Raw genomic sequence first — 23,908 nt, 5'->3', positions numbered from 1 at the left:
TACTGCCCTTTCAGATTGTGAGTTCCAAACTCTTACCAAAGGTAAAAACATTCCAGCTCATCTTCACACTGATTTTACTGTAAATTATTGCATTGCCCTCTTTTAGAAATAAAGTCAATACACTTGTTAAATTATCTTCTATTACAGCTCTCCCCACTCTCCTGTAATGCATATTTGAATCTATCTATACCAAAAAAAGACTTGATTATATGCACAATGAAATGACTGTGCCATATTGATTTGGAATAATGAATTTGGAATGAGTTCTTTATATAATGAACAAAAACAATTAAATCATGCTGAGAAATAGTTCAGCATATCTTCTTTAGTCAACATGCATTAAAATCTCAATTGTTGTCTACTTTATGTATAGTTTATGATTTTTGCCAACCATATTCTCTTTCATTTAATGATCTTCAACATTTACTTGAGATACTTCAGCCAAGAAACAGCTTGTGATTACAGAAGTGCTTACCATTTACTATGAGTTGAACTGTGTGTTGTTGCTCTTCATTTGACATTGGATTTCTAAGTATAATTGTGTAATTCCCAGCATCCCTTTCTGTCACACCACTGATGATCAATGTATATCCAACTTGCTTTATTTTGTAGTGATCTTTGCTTATTGGTCTTCCATTCTTGGTCCTTAAAAAAGAATCCATTGGTAATTGTTCTGAAACACTTCAGGGAGTTTGTTAGACTGTATTCACATCAACAAAAAAAGTTGGTCCTTTTGTGTATTTTCCTTTACAGAGCAATCTTAAGAAAACGCTTGATATGTGTATAGTAACATATTAGAAATAAACATTGAACCATGTTTGATATGGAACAAAGAGCTGTTGATTAAATTAACTTCTATTAAAAAATGCAGAAGGTTTTATAGCTTCCTTTTTAAAATATTTTCTTTTAACATGACTCCAGCTGATCAGGTCATCTGATTCATTCAAATTACCTAACAAAGAAAAACACTGCATGTTTATATTATATCAAGGTTACTAATATATTTGATATTAAACATATGAAATTTTTACAAAGCATGGTTTGATTGGTTTATCCATTTTGATGCATTATAACAAAATTGTCTTAAGTTTTGGAAACAAAATATTCACCATAAAGTTTAATTCATTCTATTTGTTCAGAGGCATTCATCATTTCATGTAAATATGTCAAAATGAATAATACAATGATAATTTCATTTAGTCATATAAATATATATATGAAATGCTTTAGTATACATCTCTGAAAATTAACTGTCATTAATTAATTATGTCATTTATTTAGCAATTACCATTTCACTTCTGGTTGGGGATAGCCTGTGACCTTCACAGGAATTTTGACATTCCTTTCTTTCAACACCGTCTCAATTATTGAACTGGCTTTGTGATCTATGAAGATGAAGGGTTTCTCTGAAAGCACAGAATGAAAACAAAGTCAGATCCACAATGGTAATGTTCTTATTGAAAACATTGGGCTAGGGAATTTTTGAGCTGCAGAAGACATGACACTGTTTATGTAAGACAGCATTCTTCATTATATTTGTGTGAGTGCTTTGGGAAAACAAATGCTAACATGTAATGAAAGTGTGTGAAGGCTGGGCTTCTCACCCTGTAAAAATGATGTGAAGATTGCTCAGTTGTCAAGAAAATGCACATTTATTTTTGTAGAAATGCTATTCTCCAAACAAACTACAGATGCCTTACTTGATGACCCAAAAGCACATTTTTCAGCTAACATTAGAGCGCTGTCAGCTCATTCTTTACATTGTCAAATGAAGTTCTGAATTGTGGTGCTTTGCAGAAACTCTTGATTCAGCCTAACTTTTGTCAGTCATAAGACCACAAGGAGATAAGGCATAGGAGCAGAACTGGTCTGTTCAGTTCATCAAGTCTGCTCCACCGTTTATCGGCATGGCTGATTTACTATCCCTCTCAACCCCATTTGGCTGCCTTGATGCCCTTACTAATCACCCTCCACTTTAAGTATACCCAATGACTTGTTTTTTTTTTAATTGTTAATAGTGCTTTACTTTTAAAATATTTTAAAAGCAATTCCACATGGTGGATGTATTTCAAAGCATATGATACAGAATATATCTTACCGTGGATAATAACATCAATGCTGTGCTCCATTGACATCATTCCACTGGAAGCATGGCATATATATCTGCCTCCATCTCTTTTTATCACGTTATCTATAATCAGAATGCTTGAGAGTTCCAGGCCTTGTGATAATTCTTGCTTCTGATTTTTGAAGAATAAGTGGGGATTCTGCTATAATAAACAGAAGTCATGTTTATGAAAGGTCCAATATAATTCAGTTCAAATTTGCTGAATAAACTCTGGTTTATATAGATGTAGATTCTCCTATTGCAATAACATCACTATCATCAAAGTTGCTGGTGAACGCAGCAGGCCAAGCAGCATCTATAGGAAGAGGCGCAGTCGACGTTTCAGGCCGAGACCCTTCGTCAGGAGTTAGTCCTAACGAAGGGTCTCGGCCTGAAACGTCGACTGCGCCTCTTCCTATAGATGCTGCTTCCCTGCTGCGTTCACCAGCAACTTTGATGTATGTTGCTTGAATTTCCAGCATCTGCAGAATTCCTGTTGTTAACATCACTATCATGCTAGGTTGACTCACTTGACAGTAGTCTTATAGCTAGAAGTTTGAATTTTAATGTCATTCCTGGGCTTAATTTGCATAACTAGTAGAGGTTAAGTACCCCTTATGCGAAATTTCATAATCCAAAAACCTTTGAAGTCCAAATTTTTTCCGAGCGATGACATGACTTCACAAAGGAAATTTCCATCAGGCACTGGGAAAGTTCCCAGATGATGCACAGGTCTCTGTGCATCACAGACAGCTCTGAGAAATAACCTCACATACGTAATGAATTGAAGTTAATGAAAAATAGAAAAATGCTGCATAAAGTGAAAAATGATCTCGATCACGTATTGAAAGAATGGATTCGTCAGTGCTGGAATGAACATATGCTGCTTAATTGTATGCTGATCATGAAACAGGTAAAGATCTATACACCAAACGGAAAATTGAAGGTAATTGTAATTGCGAATATTCAACAGGCTGGGTACAGAAATATATGAAAAGGTGCGGCTTAAATTTTTAGATTTTTAAACTTTTAAAGATAAAGCATCTGCCAATCACAAAATATTGATAAGTTTGTGAAGATCATTGCTGATGAAAATCTAACATCAGAACAAGTCTGCAATGTTTTTATACCTTTCATAAAACCTAAGTAAAATACAAAGACAGTCTACTGTAACTGATTAATCACAGATGGAGTCTGAAAACCTGCTGTCGTTCTTCTTCAGCAGTTGATTCAGATGTTCACCTGATGCTGCTGTGCTGTTTTTGTGACCCTGTACACATTATATTTTCATCATATTAATGGTACATAATCACTGGTGCTGTTAAGTACATATGTGTGTTGAACAAAGGTCAGACAAAGACTGCTTGCCAGTAACATATAAGTTCAGAGTTGGAAATGATGGTGATCCCAAGCTACCTCATTATATTTTCCAAAATCCAAAACACTTCCAGCCTCAAGCATTTTGAATAAGGGGTTCTCAACCTGCATTTATTTATGATGATATTGAGAAAGTGTTCTACTGTATTGTCTTGGTATTAAACTAAGGGATGGTCTATTTGTTGCATCGTATAAAAAAATCATTCACTAACATTATGAGGGTATAGACAGAGTCAATGCAAGTAGGCTCTTTCCACTTAGATTAGTAGAGATAAGCACAAGAGGACATGGCTTTAGAGTGAAAGGGGAAAGGTTCAGGGGGAAAATGAGGGGGAACCTCTTCACTCAGAGAGTGGTGGGAATGTGGAACGAGCTGCCATCTGACGTGGTAAATGCGGGCTCACTCTTAAGTTTTAAGAATAAATTGGATAGGTACATGGATGGGAGAGGTCTGGAGGGTTATGGACTAGATGCAGGTCAATGGGACTAGCAAAATAATATTTTGGCACAGACTAGAAGGGCCGATTGGCCTGTTTTCTGTGCTGTAGTGTTCTATAGTTCTATGGTTCTAACATCACTACTTCTTTCAATAGTTATATGTGGTTTGCTATTTTATTTTTCTGCTGTTCAACACAGCAAAAAAGCACAGTGGATTCTGGTTATTTGGGACACTTGGGAAACATATTGACGGAAGAATTCATCCACATTGCATTTTTTTCACTGTAAATGAATAAAATCAATGCAGACACCTAGTGTAGGTAATGGACGGCCTTCACACAATGCTGTCGACGATTGCATTCTCCAAATCTTTATTTTCGTTGTAACATTCAAGATGATTGTCAATACCTTCAAATTCTTCATTGTTAACTTGAAGTTCTTAACTTGTTGAAGTAGTAAAATTGTTACATTCACATTCCTGGCTGTTTTTGGCATCTCCAAGATTGAATGCTCGTAAACACGTGAGAAGAACAGTTCGGAATTGTCTTAATGCTTATTTCTTGCCAACTATCAGTCTCAAAAATTGCTGCTTTTTGAATACACACACATGCAACTGATGATATTTAAAAACTGTTCATTCAAAGCACAGTGTAGTTTCTAATAGCCACACAAGTGCATGCAACTGACACTAGTCAGAAATTGTTCATTAATTGACTCTTGCCCCAATTAGTGTTCTAAATAAACAAGGCTTTTATCTCATTAGGTTTTGTTCTTTAGGGGATGACCGAGATAAGCAGCTACCCTGATTAACTGATGGCCCAATTAAGCGGAATCCACTGTACTTCCAGGTAAACATATAAAATTTATATATTTGTAACCATCATAAGATCATTTGGTCCAATGCAATTTTCCTGCCTTCTATCCCTTTCATACTAAAGGCAATAAACCCAAGTATGAAGACACAGAGAGTGAACAAAGAATCTTTCTGGTTCACTTGGATTTGTCCATAGAAACATCTGTTTTACCTTTTTTAACCAAAAAAAAGTAAAATTTTCATATGCTGTACCTTCTCTCCAGGGTATTTCCAATGAAAGTTCAGCCTTACATTCAGCTCAGTTCTAGCAGTACAATTTAGCATCAAGCGCTCTCCCACTGACAATTCCACTGGGGATGGTTTATTCAGTGTGAGGTTATAAATCATGAATCCTGCAGAGAAAGATAATAAGTAAAGGCTAATGATGTAGCTTGCCTGGCTTCTTGAACCTAATATTTCCAGACTAATGGGAAAGGTTAAAGATCATCCATAATAAAACAATGTTACAGATTGAGAAAGGGGGTTGAGGGTTGCAGCGAAGATGGGAACTTGTACTGTTTTGCCTTACATCATGTGTAATAGGAAAATATTTACCATTTCAATCAAAACAGAAAACACTGGAAACAATTAACAGGTGACACACAATTTGAGGAAAGAGAAACAGTGTTAATGTTTTAGATCAACAACCATTCTTCAAAACTGCTAAGTGCTTTCAGAATTCTCCATTTTTATTTCAGATTTTCAACATCTGCAGTATTTTAGTTTTGGACCCCTTTAATATTGTTTCATGAGGTACAGACATCTCCCCATATTATCAGATGCCATTGCAATCTCTGTCTGCCAGAGTATTGACCTAGAATTGTGTTGACTGGAAAGTTTAACAACTGCTGTTAATGGCTGCAGGAGCAGTGTAGCAATAACTGTTCCAGCCCTGGGCCAGCTGCTGCCAGTAAAGGCTGTTATAAAAATATGCTACCCAGGAAAATGGTGGGATGGGCAAGTGGGCAAAGAAAATATGGAAGGGTTTTGGTTATAGAAATCTTGAATAGGATGTGATAGAGGTGCAGAGGGTTACGATGAAGGACTGGGGTGAAGCTTTCCACAAAGAAATTGGAGATGAGCGTCACTTAACCACTGACCACAAATCCTAGGTTAATGTCTTTCTGAGTTAGCATTTTATAGAATATTTTAAACAATGTGTCTATTAAATTAAAATAACTTGTTAGTTGCTTTTTGTGATCAGTCTAGAATAACCTAGTAAGGAAATATAGTCTTTCTAAAAGTAAATTAAGTCAATTATTTCATTGAACTGTACCCACCCCCACACTATTGCATGCATTTACAAATATACCTCCCTGAGGATGTCTTAAATTTCTTGGTATGGCAACTTAATTTAGAATTTAAACAGCAATTGATGTCAATAACTGTGTAGATATTTTTACTACTAATTGTTATTCATGAACATTAAACACATGAAGCAAATATGTAGTAATCAAGGATTCCATTAAAGTACTGATTCAAAATCATGCAGAAATTAAAGTCTGGTTGTTTGGTCCAACCGCTCTACATTAAGAAATACTCTCCCAAATGAATACATGTCCAATCAATTCCAACATTCTTTTATCCCCCCTTTCCTTCAATTACTGATCTTACATTGTTGAATGTAAACATGTAGTTCTCATGAGTCTAAAACATTTGGATACATATTTTAAGAGATGGCCACTATTTATTTCTATTGATTTAAATTACAGCTAAAGCCCCGAGTTTTCAATGATGTTGCTCCAGTGCTCTTCCTAAGACCATCAATGTGGCTTGTGATGTAGGATAGAAAAGTTCATTGGCAGATCATTACATACTGAAGGAGTTCAGGGAGGAAGAACTCATTGCAACTCCTCAGATGGTGAAGTCCCTTTCCTGACATGTTATCATCTTATCATCTTTAGAAGCAGCACAAAGAGAAAATGAAGAGAAAACAAAGGATGAGCCAAGTTCATGTACTTCCTATCAAGAAATTGCAGGGTGATGTGGACATTCCAGTTTTGGCAAACAGGCAGCTACCCGACTGTAGCCAAATTAAACACCTTAGAAAAATTACAGACACCTTGAGTATAGATTCAACTAATTAAAATATCAGCCTCATATTGAGTGAGTGTTGGCACGTGGCCAAGTGGTTAAGGCATCGGTCTAGTGATCTGAAGGTAGCTAGTTCGAGCTTCAGCTGAGATAACGTGTTGTGTCCTTGAGCAAGGCACTTAACCACACATTGCTCTGCGACAACACCGGTGCCAAGCTGTATCGGCCCTAGCGCCCTTCCCTTGGACAACATCGGTGGTATGAAGAGGGGAGACTTACAGCATGGGCAACTGTCGGTCTTCCATAAAACCTTGCCCAGGCCTGCGCCCTGGAAACCTTCCAAGGCGCAAATCCATGGTCTCACGAGACTAACGGATGCCTATGTTGAGTGAAATTAATATGGATTAAATTTTATAATGAATTAATTATATAAAGAAAAACTATTAATTATTCATTTGAGGAAAGCTAGTTTTCCTGTTGGGAAAATCAGGGATACAATAAAACAAACATCACTAACTCACCCCTCTCTCTCAGCAGGCAAGGAGCATGAAGTGACAAGCTACACTCAATTTTATCAGTCAGAAGAGTAGCCCTACTGTGAGAAGCAGTATAAACTGTGCAGTTCTGATTAGCTATTATCTTGAGACACACATTGCACTGTAGTTCTTTTAAACAGAGATACAAATGAGCCACAAGAGAGGCAATTCATTTTACGGACTGAAAGGCATCCATACTATTTTCTAAAGGGAACTATGCCTGCCCCCATTTCAGAGAACTGTATTCTCCCTGTAATCATGCTGACATTTTAGCTTCTAGAATGGAAAAATTTTGTTTGGCTCTCATGCTCAAAACACAGCATTTATAGTACAAAATCAAATCACTCCTTAAATTTATTCCTGTCTGCTGCGATCTTCAGATATGTCTAAATCTAAAAGCTGATGTTTCATTCAGTAAGAGGGATGAATTGTATGCCAGAAAAGGTGGGTATTGCACAGGACCATGAGCTTGAGGCTGTAATCTTACAGAAACAGTTTAGGATTGGGCCTTCTGTTGCCTTTATAAATTATATCCTCATGACATGCCTCTACCTTCTTGAATTATCACTTATTTTTGATTTTACCCATCGAGTATAGGCAGTAGGAATTATCAGAGCAGGATGTGAGTGCACACCAAAATGATATTTAGATACACATTAAAGAGAATGTTAAAGAAATAAGAATCTAGCTGACCAAGTTTTCTTCTATGCCCTCATGCCTGTGAGTTTTCAGTTTTAAGTAATTTCAATACTAACTTACATAAGAAAATAGAAGCAGGAGTAGGCCACCCCACCTCTCAAGCCTGTCTCACCATTCAACATAATCATGGTTCATCTCCTCTCTGTCAGTTTCTGATATCCCATAATCCCTTTTCTTTGAATTACTTATCTATCTGCATTTTAAATATACTTGAAGATCTATTCTCCAGCATCCCCAGTAGTAGAGAATTCCACAAAGTTAGTACCTACTGAGGAAACGAATTTCTACACATCTTGGTTTCAAATGACCAGCTCCTTATTCTGTAGCTATGCTGCCTTGCTCATGGCTCCTCCACTTGTGAAAACATTTCACCGTCTACCCTGTCAAGTGCCCATAGGATCTTACATATTTAACTAAGATCAGACCTCATTCTTCTAAACTCCATTCAATACAGAACAAATCTGTCTAGCTTCTTTCGATAGAACAACCTCTCATCCCCAGAATTAGTCTGGTGGATCTCCTCTGGGCTGCCATAGGTAAGATTATAGTTATGCATAGTATTCCAGATGTGGTTTTACCAACACCCTGTATAACTCAAATAACATCCCCTTACTCTTTCATGTGAAGGCCAATGTGGTTTTTGCCATAGGAACTGCCTGTTGGATATGCTTCTTAACATTTTTTGTGATTCATGCACCAGAACACCTGCATTCTTCTGAACTTTACTCATTTTAAGTCTCTCTCTAAATAAATGTTAATCCACCTTTTGATTCTTGCAAAGTGTACAACCTCACACTTCCTTATATTAATCTCCTGTTAGGATATCACTCAACTACTGAATCTACCTCCAGTATACGCCACTGCAAAGTCACAATATCATCATAATAACATACACTTCCACCTATTTCCATATTGTTGACAAATTTACAAACCTTACAGTTCATCCCTTTCTCCAGGTCATAAAGGCAATTGAGAGCTAAGATCCTTTCCTGGGGTACTCCACTTGTTATATCCCTCCAGTTTGAAAATAACTCATTTATTTCAACTCTTTGGTTTGCAAGGGACAGGTAACTTTCAACCCATGCTAACACACTTTCTCCAATACTCTGAGCCCTTAATTTATTCACCAGTCTCTCATAAGGCACCTTGCCTTTAGGAAATCTAAATATATTACATTTAGAGGATCCCCTTTGTCAATTTTCATTGTCACATCAATAACTCAATTTACTTCTCATAAAACCATGTTCACCTGTTTTGATTATATTCATCTTTCTTTAATGACTAGTTATTTCCTCATTAATTATTGACTTCAACATCTTTCCAAAAATAGATGTTAAACTAAATGAGCTATAGATTTCCTCCATGCATCTTCCTTCTCCTTCCAACAAGGGAGTCACGGTGGCTGTTTGTCAAACCTTCAACTCCACTTTCTTTGGAACCATTCTGTTACAACCCAGTGATCTGTTTGCCTTTAGCCCCATGAGTTTAAATTGAGATGCCTATAAACCACATGACAGATGTAACAAATGTGCATAATCTGCAGATAGGACCACTTCTCCATGATGAATTCCTCATGACATTCCTGACATTTTTCGACATTCCTCTAAACAAGCTGTTACCATTATTTGAGAACAAAATATCCCACCAGCATTTTAACAAACTGAATGTAAGAAGCACTCATTTCAGACCGATACCATCATGTAAAGTAAAAGCCAGAATTAATATGACACAAGCCTCTGAACTGCAACTTCATATGGACACAGTATAAACACTATCTAATCAATACTTTCACCATCCTTTAAACCAAATAATATTTTATATATTTCAGATTTAGCCACTTCACTGTAAATGTAAAAAATGTTCTTACCAACAACCACCAGCACATAAATGTTAGAATGATAGGCTTTTCCATTCACTGTTGTCTCACACTGGACCAGTCCTGCATCTCTGATTCTCTGACTCAAGACAATGAAACCATTCTTATTATCCCACAATGTTGTTGTTCCATCAGGGACTATGTAATTCTCTGGATATTTCTGTTCACATATTAAAGAGAATTAATTTTCAAATAAAAAAGTAATGCTAAAATAAAAGTTATAACTTGTAATAAAGCTACATGCAATAGTTAACAAGTATATTATAAATTATGTTTTATGATGTATTTTCTACAATATGCTCAATTAGATTTACCATGATATCAAAACTGTAAAAAATTATAATATGTTTTCAGACATGCACAAAGTTTTTGAGCAAATATTAAAGATAAACAGTCTATTTACATATTTGGCATTTATGATTTTTAAAATATAACTATATTGAAGTAAGCTGTATATTAATTAGACACTGTAGATGTTCTAGTAACTAGAAAAAGCAATTATATTTACCGTATGTAAGGTGACATTAAGATTTGGAATGGAAACCCTGCATGGAATGACAAGCTTCTTACTTTCAGTTATGAACAGTGCTTCTGGCTTGTCGGAGGGATTCACAAAAGGCATTTGATCATCTAAAGTGAAATAAGATATTAATGTAAAGTGATTAGTTATATTTTCACATTCTTTTAAAATATATCAGGATATCAACGGCAGCTGGTGAGTTGGATAACTTTCTTGCAACAGTATTCTTGAACAGACCTTATACAATCTTGATTTCATTGGATTACTCTTTAGAAATTATTTCATGTGAAGTTAAAATTGAGGGTACATGATTTCACTTCAGGGTGAAACTTCAGTTCTCGCCTGTTCTAGCAGATGTGGGTTGGGTAAGTGGAAAGAATTTTGTTCTTATTTTTTGAAGGAGAGTATCATAAATCTGCAAAATAGAGATTTAAAAAAAGCAAAGGGTCTGTGAATTTGAAATTATGCTGGGAATTACACAACCACTTGGAACTGATGAAAATTCATATCAGAAAGTACCTGTTCCAAACACAATGTAGGTGCTTACCCAATCCTTTCACCCTGCAAATTTTGTTTTGCTCTAACATTGGTAATGTTGGGATTAGCTCAATCTTCCAAAACTACTACTACTACTACTACTACTACTACGTTGACTCAGGCCTAGGCCAAAACCCCACTCTGTAATATTTCAGTCCCATCTGAGGAAGATCCATAAGATTTGTTACATTTCTCACATTCCAGTCCTTCCTTTTCCAACGAGAGATCATCTTCTGAGGTCCACATTAGCATATCTGGAAGCCAATATGCCCCTTCCTTTTTTGCATATCGGCTTCTATTCCCGTTTCAGGTCTCATCTGAGCACAGAATCAAGCTGAGGAAGCTCACACACAGGAAAACTTTTGCCAACAATGGCACACTGTTGCACACTTTACAAGGTCATGAGGAAAATCATGGGAAGATAGGGAGCAAAAGTGACTTGACAAATTCCTTCAGAGTTTCTGATTGGCTGTAGGAGGATCCCTGTGGAAATTAAAGGCCTAGTTAAAAAAAATCAAGTGAAAATCTACAGATGCTGGAAATCAAAGTAATACACACAAAATGCTGGAGGAACACAGCAGGTGGGCAACATCTTTGGAAAGATGTAAATAGTCAACGTTTTGGGCTGAGACCCTTCATCGGGACTGGAAAAAGAGAGATGAGAAGTCAGAATAAGAAGATGGGGAGGGGAGGAAGAAATACAAGGAAGAAGGTGATAGATGAAATTGGGAGGTGGGAAGGGTGAAGTAAAGAGCTGGGAAGTGAATTGAAGAAAGAGATAAAGGGCTGGAGAAGAGGTAATCTGATAGGAGAGGACAGAAGGCCATGGAAGAAAGGGAAGGGGGAGGAGCACCAAAGGGAGATGATGAGCAGTTAAGGAGAGAGAGGGAAATGGGAATAGGGAATGGTGAAGTTGGGGGGGGGGTGTATTACTGGAAGTTTGAGAAATCGATGTTCATGCCATCAGGTTACCCAGACTGAATATAAGATGTTTCTCTCTCAAACTAAATGCGGCCTCATTGCACAAGAGAGAAGGCCAGAGACTGACATGTCAGAATGGGAAGTAGAATTGAAATGGGTGGCCACTGGGAGCCCCTGCTTTTTTCTGGCAGATGGAGGACAGGAGCTTGACGAAGCGGTCTCTCAATCTACGTCGGGTCTCACTGATATGCAGGAGGCCACACTGGGAGCATCAGATACAGTAGATGACCCCAACAAACTCACAGGTGAAGTGTCACCTGGAAGGACTATTTGAGCCTCTAAATGGTGGTAAGGGAGGAGGTGCAGGGCCCAATGTTCTGCTTGCAAGGATAAGTACTTTGTAATTACCATCTGCTGATCATTGAGATCAATAATGAGACTCTGTTAAATGTAAACCAGAGATTGCACTGGTTGATAACTGGCAAGTGTAAATCACTAGTCTGTGTAATAGTGAGATCAGTGGGGAGGGACGATGGACAAATTTTTGATTGGTTTCATTTTTCTGTTACTGAACAATTTCCACATAAACCTGGGGTAATAATGAGGCTATTTGAACTCTGACCTCAGTATGTTTTTCCCTTTGTTTGATGAATGTTTTCTTGTCTTGTTCCAATATTGAGAAAGCAGACATCCCACCCTGCAAAAACTCATTTCAGGGAGGTAGCACCATCAATTTGCGGGAGACTTCCGGGAGAGGTGGGACGTCTGCAATAGAGTAGCTCCTTAGCAGCTAGCCAGCTAGTTTAAATAACGTTACCAATTTCCCCCAGGATCAATAAAGTATGACTATGACTATAACTATGACTATGGCTAATGAACGAATGACACCTGTTAAACTCACCTCAACATGTCTTTTACAGTCTTAACCCACCATGGGCAATAGAAAAGTCACTGTTGCAAACAGTGCAGCGAGCAACATTGTCATTATTTTGACCCCTATTAGGCAGGGGTACACTTCAGTGTAGTCTGGGGTGACGTACGTTTCATATTTTCTTTTTTTTTGGAACACTCTGCCATGGTGCACTCTCGCTCTCTCTCGTGCTCTCTCTCTCCCTTTCTCTCTCGCTCGCGCTTTCTCTCTCTCTCTAGTGGTCGCTCTTGCACTCTCTCTCTCTCGCTTGCTTTCTCTCTCGCTTGCTCTCTCTCTCTCTAGTGGTCGCTCTTGCGCTCTCTCTCTAGCTCGCGGTCTCTCTCGCTCGCTCTCTCTCTTGCTCACGATCTCGCTTGCTTTCTCTCTCCCTTGCTCACGCGCGCTCTCTCTCTCGTGGTCGCTCTCGCACTATGTCTCTCTCGCTTGTGCTCTCTCGCTCTCTCGTGGTCGCTTTCGCACTCTCTGTCTCCCTCGCTCGTGCGCTCGCTCTAAAAAAAAGTTGATTTCCGTGATATTGTATATAATTTGCGGGCATCAGGGAGCCACTATTAATATGCGGGAGACTCCCGGAACTTCCGGGAGTGCTGGGATGTCTGATAAAGATTTAATATACATTGCACACATATGTTGACAGTGGAGTAAACATTCTCAAAATTCTGCAGGTCACCGGATCTTATTAGCCAGAAGTGATTCAGTGGCAAGGCAAATCCGTGAAAAATATCTGGCATAGGTTAGTGTCAACCTGAACACCAACAACCCCATTTAGTTGCTATTCTTGGAAAATTAAAGACATTAAAGATTCATGAGGCGTGGGCCATTCAGAAATGGTAAAATGTGGACCATTCTCCTATCAGTATCTTTGCCAACTCATCAGCTGCATTAGAGCAACTGGTCACCCACCAAAGGTATAAACTAAATCATATCAATTCAAGCTGAAGATCAATGTTAAAGCATTCTTTCCGACTCTCTACATTTAATGACTATTAGAGTGCACAAAGGTTTTCGACGTTTGTTACCTGTATGTTTTTAAAATAAGTGAACTTGCAAAAAAAATTGCAATGACAGTTGCAGCAGGAGTGAATATGAACCTCTATGTAGCTAGCTGTAAATGACGCGCACAGCTATTTTCTGATAAATTCCTTGTGGGCATGTAAATTTGTTAAATAATAGAATTCTCGGTGACTCATAATCATTGATTGAGAATGTTATGTTTTGATGTTGATTTGCAATTCCCCCAAGTGTAATTGCAGAGAAAAAAACACATTAAATGCATGAGTCATGAATGCCAATCAGGAAATTGGTTTGGTGTTTTATTATAATCCCTTCTGATCAGTAAGACAGAAGGAAGTGCTGCAGGCAATCTGCATTTAACCACATTGCTTTGGAAGTCAGTAAAGAGGAACCCTATGGAGGTTAACCCCAGCATGTGGTGGACTTTAATGTGACACACTACCACTGCTGCTGAAGCAAAAGTGATCATTTGTATGGTCTCTGATAAGAAACAGTATCTACTACCACAAGACAGGCATTGCTATTAGATCAAAGACTAAAAGAAATTGAAAACACAATATGCAGGAAATATAGGCTTAAACTGAAATCTTGTTCATTCCATGAAATGTAACCAGTTAATTTTTTTTTTGGATATGATAAAATCAAATATGTTAAAATAAAAAATGTCAATGGAGAAATTTTTTTCTTAATTTCTTTCACTCTTTTAAATACTTCCATTGACATATTTAGAATGCATTGAACAGACAGAAGAATGAGCCACAAGGGAAGTATTGACAAACAGCAGTGCAATCAAGATATTTGGCACTGTTCTACATATCATTAGAAATCATCCTAAAGACCAGATGTCAAACAACTTTGAAAAGGTTTTCTTACCCTGAACGAAGACATAGATACTTGCAGCAACATGGATTGGTGATTGTGTATGGTAACACCGGTACATTCCAGTATCATTTGCATTGGTCTTTGTCAGAATGAGAGTTTTGCAAAACCAATTCCCTTTGCTGCAGTTAGTCAGTGATATCCTGTGCTCCATGCTACTGTGGTTTCTAGGCCATGACCATTCCACTGGTCCATGCCCACTATAGCAAACATTCCAAAGTAACATGTTCTCAATTAGAAATGTAGAACTAGTTAAAACAATCTATTTTTAAAAAAAAGCCACAGCTATAAATAACAATAAAATATTTTTAAATGTAGAGCATAATTTTTATAATTATATTTTCTAAAAGCAATGAAAACAAAATTTAAACATTATTTAATCAGACTTATTAAGCATTTACAGATATTTTTCTCATCTAGAAGGTAATGATCATTTAAATTAGAAATAAAAAATGATTAGAATATATTTTAAGCTCAAAGTGTTTAATGTAATTATTTCATGCAAAAGAGGCATCATTTATGCAATCACATTTACACTCCTTTTAAAAATATGCATTCCAATGAAGAGGGCTAAAATATAATATTTAGCATATGGCTAATTAATGTGTTGGCACATGGCCAAGTGGTTAAGCCGTCGGTCTAGTGATCTGAAGGTTGCTGGTTCAAGCCTCAGCTGAGGCAGTGTGTTGTGTCCTTGAGCAAGGCACTTAATCACACATTGCTCTGTGACAACACTGGTGCCAAGCTGTATCAGCCCTAGTGCCTTTCCCTTGGACAACATCAGTGGCATGGAGAGGGTAGACTTGCAGCATGGAGAGGGGAGACTTGCAGCATGGGCAACTGCCGGTCTTCCATACAACCTTGCCCAGGCCTGCGCCCTGGAAAACTTCCAAGGCATAAATCCATGGTATCACGAGACTAACGGATGCCCCTTATATGGCTAATTTGAATTTGTGAAACATTGAAGTTGGTATTTACTTTCAGTGAGAAAACTAACAGCCAACACTTTGTATTTATATGCTTCGTTTACCTTAATCCTTCACAGAAGTAAGTATTCAAAATTTTACACCATTGCACAGAGTAGATTTTAAGGAGAGAGACAGGGATTATGGGAGAGAGCTGCAGAGCTCAGGGCTTTGATAGTCAAGAATATATCCCTTCTCACTGCACATAATCCATATCCCTCCATTCCCTGCAGATTCATGTGTCTATCTAAAAGCAATTTGATCCCTTCTATAGTATCTGCTTCAGGCACCTACCAACCTTGCTCCTCTTCAGGCAGGTTCCAAAACAGCATGGCTGGGAGCTGAGAATGAGGTGCAGATGAAAACCAGTTGTGTAGGAGCTTTCTATATCAAGGAAGTATGTGTTCATCTGGTACTTCAGGATGCATACTGCATGTGATCTATCTTCGATTGATAAATGTTAATATACATCAGGATATACTAATCTATACAAGGTCATAGGTAACAGCTTGATCACCCATGTCAATACAACTCAGGGCATAATGATGATACTAGTATATTCATTTATGTGAGGTAAAATTTTTGAAGCTAGTATGAAGGCGAAATGGAAGTAAAATTCTATCACTGCATTAAGAGTGAATTTTGAGATTGTTTGCAAAAGGTTCTGGTAACAATTTAAGCAGATATAATGTGTATGCATAAAATATAATGTCACCTCTGTTACCAGAAATCCATGCATTTGAAATTATATATTTTTTATTTCATTAAAGTGAAAGATGACTAGTTCATATAAATTGTAACTGTGTTTTTTGAATTCTATGTTTTAAATATTGTAGCTGATTAATTAATTTTAATACAGAACAACTTTAGATGATGGATAAATATGGACTTTAACAGACTTATGGATAATTATGGATGTAGATACTGCGTAGATACATAACCCTGGGAATTTCTCAGATGTATAAAAGTTGTCACCATTTTTGCAGGTGTACGCTTAATATGTTCAGATAACATACATTTGTTCATGATTTTATATGTGTTAATTTAAATTCATAGAGTCAAATGGTGCAGAATCAGGCTACTTGGTCCATCAAATCTATGTTGACCATCAAATATCTAGTTCTACTGATACCATTTACCAGCACAACCCAGAATCCTCTATATCAGCTGAATCAAATGCTCTTTAAGATGCTTCTTAAATTTTGTAGAAGTGCGTGCCTCCACCACCACAAACAGAGTCCATCTAATCTCTCCTTTGAACTTTGAACTCATAACTGAAATCTCCATCCCAGGCAACACCCTGGCAAATCTTGCCTGCAACCTTTCCAGTTTAATCACAGTGGTGTGACAACAAGAACTGTACACAATTATCCAGCTGTGGCCAGACCAACATTTTATAATCTTGTATCAGGACCTCCCTGCTCTTATTTTCTCTGCCTCAGCTAATAAAGGAAGGATTTAGGATCATTCTATTTACTTGTGCTGCTCTCTTCAAATATCTTTGGACTTACACATCAACTTCCCTTTGTTCCTCAATACTCCCATTCATGCTGACTGTCTTTCCCTCATTTGGGATATCAGGATTAGATTCCAGTTTAAATTTATGTTTAATGGCATGAACTTCAACAACAAAAATGGAATACCATACAATCTTATTAATCACATCATCTGGATAATATTGTCAAAAGCTAATAGAAATATATTTACTATAAACAGATATGCAAAGGAAAATTCATTAAACCATATATATTTTCAAACCTGTAAAGCAAGATCAAGGTTAACTGATGTTTAATGCATTTAAAGGTAATAATTCTTGTAATCTCTTACCTGCAATTAATTATTAAAGTGTCATTAGCATTAATTACATGCTCTTTATTCTGGATGCTAAGGTGTGGCAAAGAGAAGAAACCTATAAATGAAACCATGAGATAAATATTAAGGAAAAATCATTGATAGATTGACTATATCTGTGTCTAGTCATTTAATAATTATAGATTTGTCATATTGAATGTCAGCACTGAAAGATTCAAAATCACAAGGAAATGATATGAGAATGGGTTTTTGAAAAATTTGTCATTGATTTGTAATCCATGTTTGCCACCTCACTGTTTTATTTGTGTAATTAAAACAAAATTCTCAAGAATAGCTTGGGTATAACAATCTACATCACTTTATATGGAACATACATGGGTGTAGCTAGGTCTAGAAAAAGTATAGCAACTGGTTTACAGAGATAGGAAGGAAATTCTATTTGGGTGGGTCCAAGGACAGTTTCTTCTGAAATCTTATGAAATAACATATTCAGGCTGGTTCTGATTTTAGACACCGTTCAACAACTGCTATAATTTATTTTTAGAACATTGAGCTCCAGAAAAGAAATATTCAGACATAGGGCATGGCAGGTTTTTCTGTAAAAATGAATTTAAGTATATCAAGTATCTTTTCTGCTCCACAAGTATTTCAAATGCATGTATCAGGAAAAAAATGCACAAAATTCACTAGCTCTGTACTCGGCTTTGTGAAGAACGTACAACAAAGTGTGTATGTTCTTCATCCACTCCGCAGAAACACTGCATTCAAACACTTGAATAACAGGAAGATGGGTTTGTCAATGTTCGAGTACCGATGGGCATGCAGAATTCGTTTTTATCTTGTTATGCTGCCACTTTGAAATAATTCCCCAAACAAAATAAAGGAATATTGCCTCATCAAAAGGCAGTGGTTTGTTCAGCACTCTGTTGTTACAGGATGAAGGGCAGATTGCTCGGCATGAGATAACTGGTTAGGACCTCACAGACTCTGGGAAAGATTCTGATTTCCTCATGATTTACATAAGGAGTAGAATATTAGAACAATCAGCAAACCATCTCATCCTTTGGAGAATTTCATATTTCTTTCCTCTATTTCTCTTAAATTACAATACAGAACATTAAAAATGTCAACAATCTTTGGGATAGCTAAGTCCATTAGAGAGTGACTTGGGACCTAATACAATTTAAGAGATTGTCTTTACTTGGTTCCTTATAGCTTAGTTTGCAATCTGCTTCTAGCTGTTTACACAGGCATATTAAGCTGTTTCTCAACAACGGTTTCATCAAAATATTGACAACATAGTACAACAGAACATGATATAAATATTTTATTCATATTGTCTCGCAATGTTTTGGAAAGACATGGAAGTAGCTATCCCTCAATGTAATTTAGAGTCAAAAGCTGAGTTCAACCGTGCATGCGGATTCATCTCATTAGACCAGCCCAAATTCCTAGGCATAGATTGTGTATAACTATCTACATCAGTTTATGTGTAATGCATATGGGCATAGCTAGTTCTAGAAAAAGTACAGCAACACTTTTACAGAGATAGGAAGGAAATTCTGTTTGGGTGGGTCCAAGGACAATTTCTTCTGATGACTGTAACATTGTACTTACTTTAGAATATATATATATATATATTCCTTTATTTGTCTGCTGCAATATTTTAAAGTTTTAACTTTAGGCTCAATGAGTAAAATCTGACTATACATGAGTTAAAAATAATAAAAAGGTAAAGCAATTTGTCAATTTAATTACAGAAAACCATGGTGACTCATTTTGAGCACTGCTAGTGCTGAAAGGATTGTAACATATTTTAGCAACATACTTACTGAATGAACTATTGGAATGCTAACAGGAAGAATATTTTCAGAAAATGCTTCTCATTTCATAAAGAATCAGGCCTGCTGAATATGTCCGTATTCACAGTGATTAGTTACTTCATTCATAGGTTGACTATATTCCATTTAAAGATTAGCTTTATTAGCTTTATTTGTTACATGTATATCAAAACATTTGTGAGTTCTTCATTGACATAATTGCAGATAGGACTGTCAGTGGGACTTATATTCAACTAATATTGCCAGCACTTTGAATTAATTCTATGTGGTAATATGGTGGTCAGATCCTTTATCTAAATCACAGCCCACTAAACAATGGGATACCCTAAATTAAGTCTAAGATTCTGAATACCACACATTGAGAATGGGTGTGATGATAGGAAGATGGGCACTACACATTCTCTGGAAGATGCAGGGAACTGACTCCTTGGAAGAACATCTATTAAACGGGATGCTGAGGGTAAGTGAAGAAGCAATTTATGCTCCCTTAAAGACAGCCTGAGTAAACATGCTTAGAATTTACTTATTTTCACAGCATTGCCTGCTAATGAGCCTTCACAACATTATTAAGCTGGTAACGAAGAAAGCAGAGTGAAATCTTTCACTTATTTTTCTATTGCAGTCTGACTGTTTTAGGGTTACTGGCACTAATTGTGCTACAGGTTTCCTCTGATCAACAGGTCTTACGCCTCCTGCTTGTCTGTCAGGAGCTACTTCAGCGAGACAATCCGCGTTGACAGCAGACTTCAGCAACTTCATTGCCCCCAAATGACTATCCGCTCGCCTGGATAACAGCAGTGCATTGAAGTGAATGATTGCGCGGACTGTTCCAACGTCTTTTGGCGCAGGACGGGTTTTACTTTTAAGTCTTTCGAGAGCAGACCAGTGATTTTAATAAGTTATTTTGTTTTGCTCTATTCCCCTCCGGCAACGGGGAAGAAGCAGGATGGGGGTGGGATTGGGGTTATCCGTTTTTGTGTTGTGTGAATCCGAAACACGAGAGAAACCGAATGATCTGACGGAATCAAAATGTAGGAGCGACATTCAGAAAACAGTTGTGCTTCTAGCAGACAGATGGGACAATGTCAGTCCATTGGCACAGAGTAGTGATGCAGGATGGCGTAATTTGTATTTTGAAGGAATGTGGCTCCATTAGCATTGATAACTCCCACCCCCACCTCCTCTCCATTGATTGCTTTAGCTCGAAACATTGAACCTTCATTCCTGGATATTTAGATATCATAGCGTAAAGTACAACGATTAAATGAGAACAAATAAAGTACAATTAAATGCAAGCTCTATCATCTTTTCAGGTCCTGATGAGTGTCTCAGTTCTGCTTCCGAAAATATGGCAGGTGTGAACAGATGATGGACAAAGGAGCATTTGTACTTCACTTCCAGTTCCGAACTGCAGTGATCTGGAATCACCACCATCCTCTGTCTCCCCGTCAGCGCTGCCACCTGCACCATCCCCTCGGGCACATACCCAGCAGCACTGAATGCCAGCCGCTCAGTCCAGATTCACACTCCGCCAACACGGTTCATTACCCCTCTGAACGTTCTCCCAATTAATTTCTGCGGAGAACGTCTATCAATTCGGTCTAGAAAATCCAGAGGTCCGCGCAGCATGAATAGAAAAGAAACGAGCACCCCGTCGCTTTCTTGGTCGACTTACCACATTAGAGGAACATAAGAAAAAAAATGCATATGCTGGAAATCTGAAGCAGAAAAGTGTGGAAGTGCTCAGCATCAGGCATATGTTGTCTGACCTGCTGAGTTTTTCCAGCATTATTTGGTCCTATTCAGGCTTTCCTGTTAGACGATCCTATTACGCTACAGAGTGAACAGCGGAACGCGGAGGAAGACAGTAAAGTTGCATAGTGTTCGTTTGTACTTTACTTTAAAGAGCATTTTAAACTCTCGGTTGTAAACGTCAGTTCTCCATAACCAATATACTAATGTTAGAGATTCCCTGTAAATTTAATCGAAATATTACAGTTTCCGATTTCTTTCTAAGACCCCACGTTTTAACTACGACGCTTGTTTTCGTATGATTTCAAAAAACGTGGCAATGTTTCATTACAACCGAACTGATCAGATTATTACCAGTCACTTTCAGAGGCGACAACAGGTCGGCTTTCAGCCTGCCTCGGGCAGCCAGAAGATGGACTACTCGGCTAAGGAAGTCGAGCAAGTGCGCGTGTTTGAAGAGGTCGAATTCTCTTCAACTGCGCGAAACAATTTCCACAATCAGTTTATATCATCAAAAATCGGCTTCAGGTTTTACAAAGCGCAGAGTCAAGGTACGGCACCAAATGAAAGTAAACACGGGATGGATTTATATATTACAATGCAATTTTTAAAAAAAAATCAATTGCAAACCATGTTCACTCGTTTAAAATAAACTTAAATTTTCGCTATGAATTAATGTCTACAGTGTTAAACTACGTATGTGACGTTTCTGCAATTCTGTTGGATCCGCGCGCTTAATTGCTATAAAGTTGAGCCCTCTTAAATATTGCATAACAAGAACATTTGCCTGGAGATAACCCTCACCGGCTGAATCAGAAATCCCAATCCATAGCCACAGCAGCGCGAAAACTGGATCCCCCGACATGTCACAGTGGGTATCCCTGAACCCAGAACAACGCGATCTCTGGTCTAATCCAGCAGTTTTCTCGATAAATGCCGAATGATTCACAACCTCACTACCACATTCTGTTGTCCCCAGTACAGTCGAGCAACATTAAAGTCACATTTGATTCATTAAAGGTTGAATGAAGTCTTCAAAACAATCCAGGAATTATAATCTTGTATCTTTTTTTTCTATATCGTCCTGTCGGAGAAGATTAGGCTTGGCTGGACGAGGATCAACTTTGCTTTGAATGGACATGGCAATTTGCTGGTTATATGCGGGGGGAGGTCCCAAGCCTCGAAAATTTAACTATGCGTCACGTGCCACGAGGATGCTGCTAATTCCATCAAAAATAATTGAAACTAGAAAGAACTTTGTTACGAGTTTAACCACAAAAAGTGGGATAAACCTATACTGACTATGTCCACAAAAAAATCATTGAAACCGCTTATTGAAAAAAATTATAGAAACAACATCAGTACTCTCAATAGTTCCAGATATAAACGCAGTTTCAATTATTAACAGTCATTATAAAACTCGAAAGTCAAACTTTCTAAGAGATGTAAATATATGAGAATGCATCAGTTTAATTTTACCATCTTTTTACGAGTTTGGTTATCTCGAACAATAGTACAAATGCAGCATAAAATAAATTAAATATCGAACAGCATATTTTACTTTTTATCTGAAAGTGCCGATATCTAGAAATTACTTAATGTTTGCTACAAAAGAAATGGTATCAAAGGATTTCACCTCTGGTGCCACAGTTACATATGCAGGAGTACCTGGAGTATTCATTATAAAATACATTGGAGTTATCCCTGGTGCCTTCTCCAAAACTGATCCCTCAAGTGACATGGCAAAAATAGATTACCCTCTCCTTAACGCATTGGTAAATAGTGGAGCTTGCTAACACAAAGCGGCTGCAGTGTTTCCTCATTAGAAAATTATTACATTTCAAAGGAACATCCCTGCCTGTGAAATGAATCAGGACAACTTGAGTATGCAAAAGATGCAATTTCCATATAAGTCTTTCCATTCTTTAATCATTGGCAGAAACAGTTTGGTATTTACTAGCAAAGGAGCCATCAAACAAATAAGACAAATTCTGCTACAAACATCTGCTTTCATCAGAAGTTATCTTTTGAATGTTAAATATTAGTTCCTGGGTGTCTTCAGTTCAGAAATATTGATGAGTGTGTATGGTTCAACAACATTTTGCAGCTTTTGAGAAAAATACACACAAAATGTAGGAGGAGTTCAGCAAGTGAAGCAGGATCTCTAGAGGGGAAACAGTCAAGTCTTGAGTGGAGATCCTTCATTGAAACTGGAAAGGAAGTGATCAGAGACCAGAATGAAATGATGGCAGGAGGAGAAGGAGTAAAAGGTGGCAGGTGATAGGTGAGACCAGGTAAGGGTGGATGCATAGGTGGGGTGGGGGCATGAGGTAAGAAACAGGGAGAGGATAAGGGTCTCCCTGAAACATCGACTGTTTATTTGTCTCCCTAGATGCTGAGTTTCTCCAGTATTATGGGTCTTGTTCAAGATTTCCAGCATTTGAATGAAAGATCCTACAAAAAGTGGACCAGTCCATCATAGGTAAAGCCCTCCCCACCATTCAGCACTAATACACGAAGTGTTGTCACAGGAAAGCAGCGTCGATCATCAGGGATTCCTACCACCCAGGTCATTTTCTCTTCTCACTGATGCCATCAGGTAGAAGGTACAGGAGCCTCAGGTCTCACACCACCAGATTCAGGGACTGTTAGTACCCCTTAATCATTAAGCTCCTGAACCAAAGGGGACATTTTCATTCCATTTCACTTGCCCCATCATTGAAATGTTCCCACAATCTATGGACTCACTTTCACGGACTCTTCAGCTCATGTTCTCAATATTTATTGCTTATTTATTTATTATTATTATTTTTTCTTTC

General features: G+C 37.6%; 1 protein-coding gene across 3 annotated transcripts in view; it reads right to left on the bottom strand.

Annotated features, from left to right (window-relative positions):
- kdr (kinase insert domain receptor (a type III receptor tyrosine kinase)) overlaps positions 1 to 22,214 on the bottom strand; it is an 84,153-nt gene extending 61,939 nt beyond the window's left edge. For 2 of the 3 annotated variants that reach the window (XM_063043121.1, XM_063043123.1), the window contains exons 1-9: positions 21,894 to 22,214; positions 17,512 to 17,593; positions 14,714 to 14,919; positions 10,429 to 10,550; positions 9,912 to 10,080; positions 4,989 to 5,128; positions 2,099 to 2,270; positions 1,289 to 1,406; positions 476 to 645 (exon numbers count right to left, since the gene is read on the bottom strand). In XM_063043121.1, the coding sequence (XP_062899191.1) occupies positions 476 to 645; positions 1,289 to 1,406; positions 2,099 to 2,270; positions 4,989 to 5,128; positions 9,912 to 10,080; positions 10,429 to 10,550; positions 14,714 to 14,919; positions 17,512 to 17,593; positions 21,894 to 21,954 (1,240 nt within the window). In that variant the 5' untranslated portion in view covers positions 21,955 to 22,214. The remainder of the gene's footprint in view (positions 1 to 475; positions 646 to 1,288; positions 1,407 to 2,098; positions 2,271 to 4,988; positions 5,129 to 9,911; positions 10,081 to 10,428; positions 10,551 to 14,713; positions 14,920 to 17,511; positions 17,594 to 21,893) is intronic. The other variant, XM_063043122.1, reaches the window with a different exon arrangement.
- Positions 22,215 to 23,908: the final 1,694 nt, after the last annotated feature.

The sequence above is a fragment of the Mobula hypostoma genome, chromosome 3 (assembly GCF_963921235.1).
Source record: "Mobula hypostoma chromosome 3, sMobHyp1.1, whole genome shotgun sequence".
Classification (NCBI taxonomy): domain Eukaryota; kingdom Metazoa; phylum Chordata; class Chondrichthyes; order Myliobatiformes; family Myliobatidae; genus Mobula; species Mobula hypostoma.
Note: the sequence above shows the minus strand (reverse complement) of the source record. Positions and strands in the feature narration are given on the sequence as shown.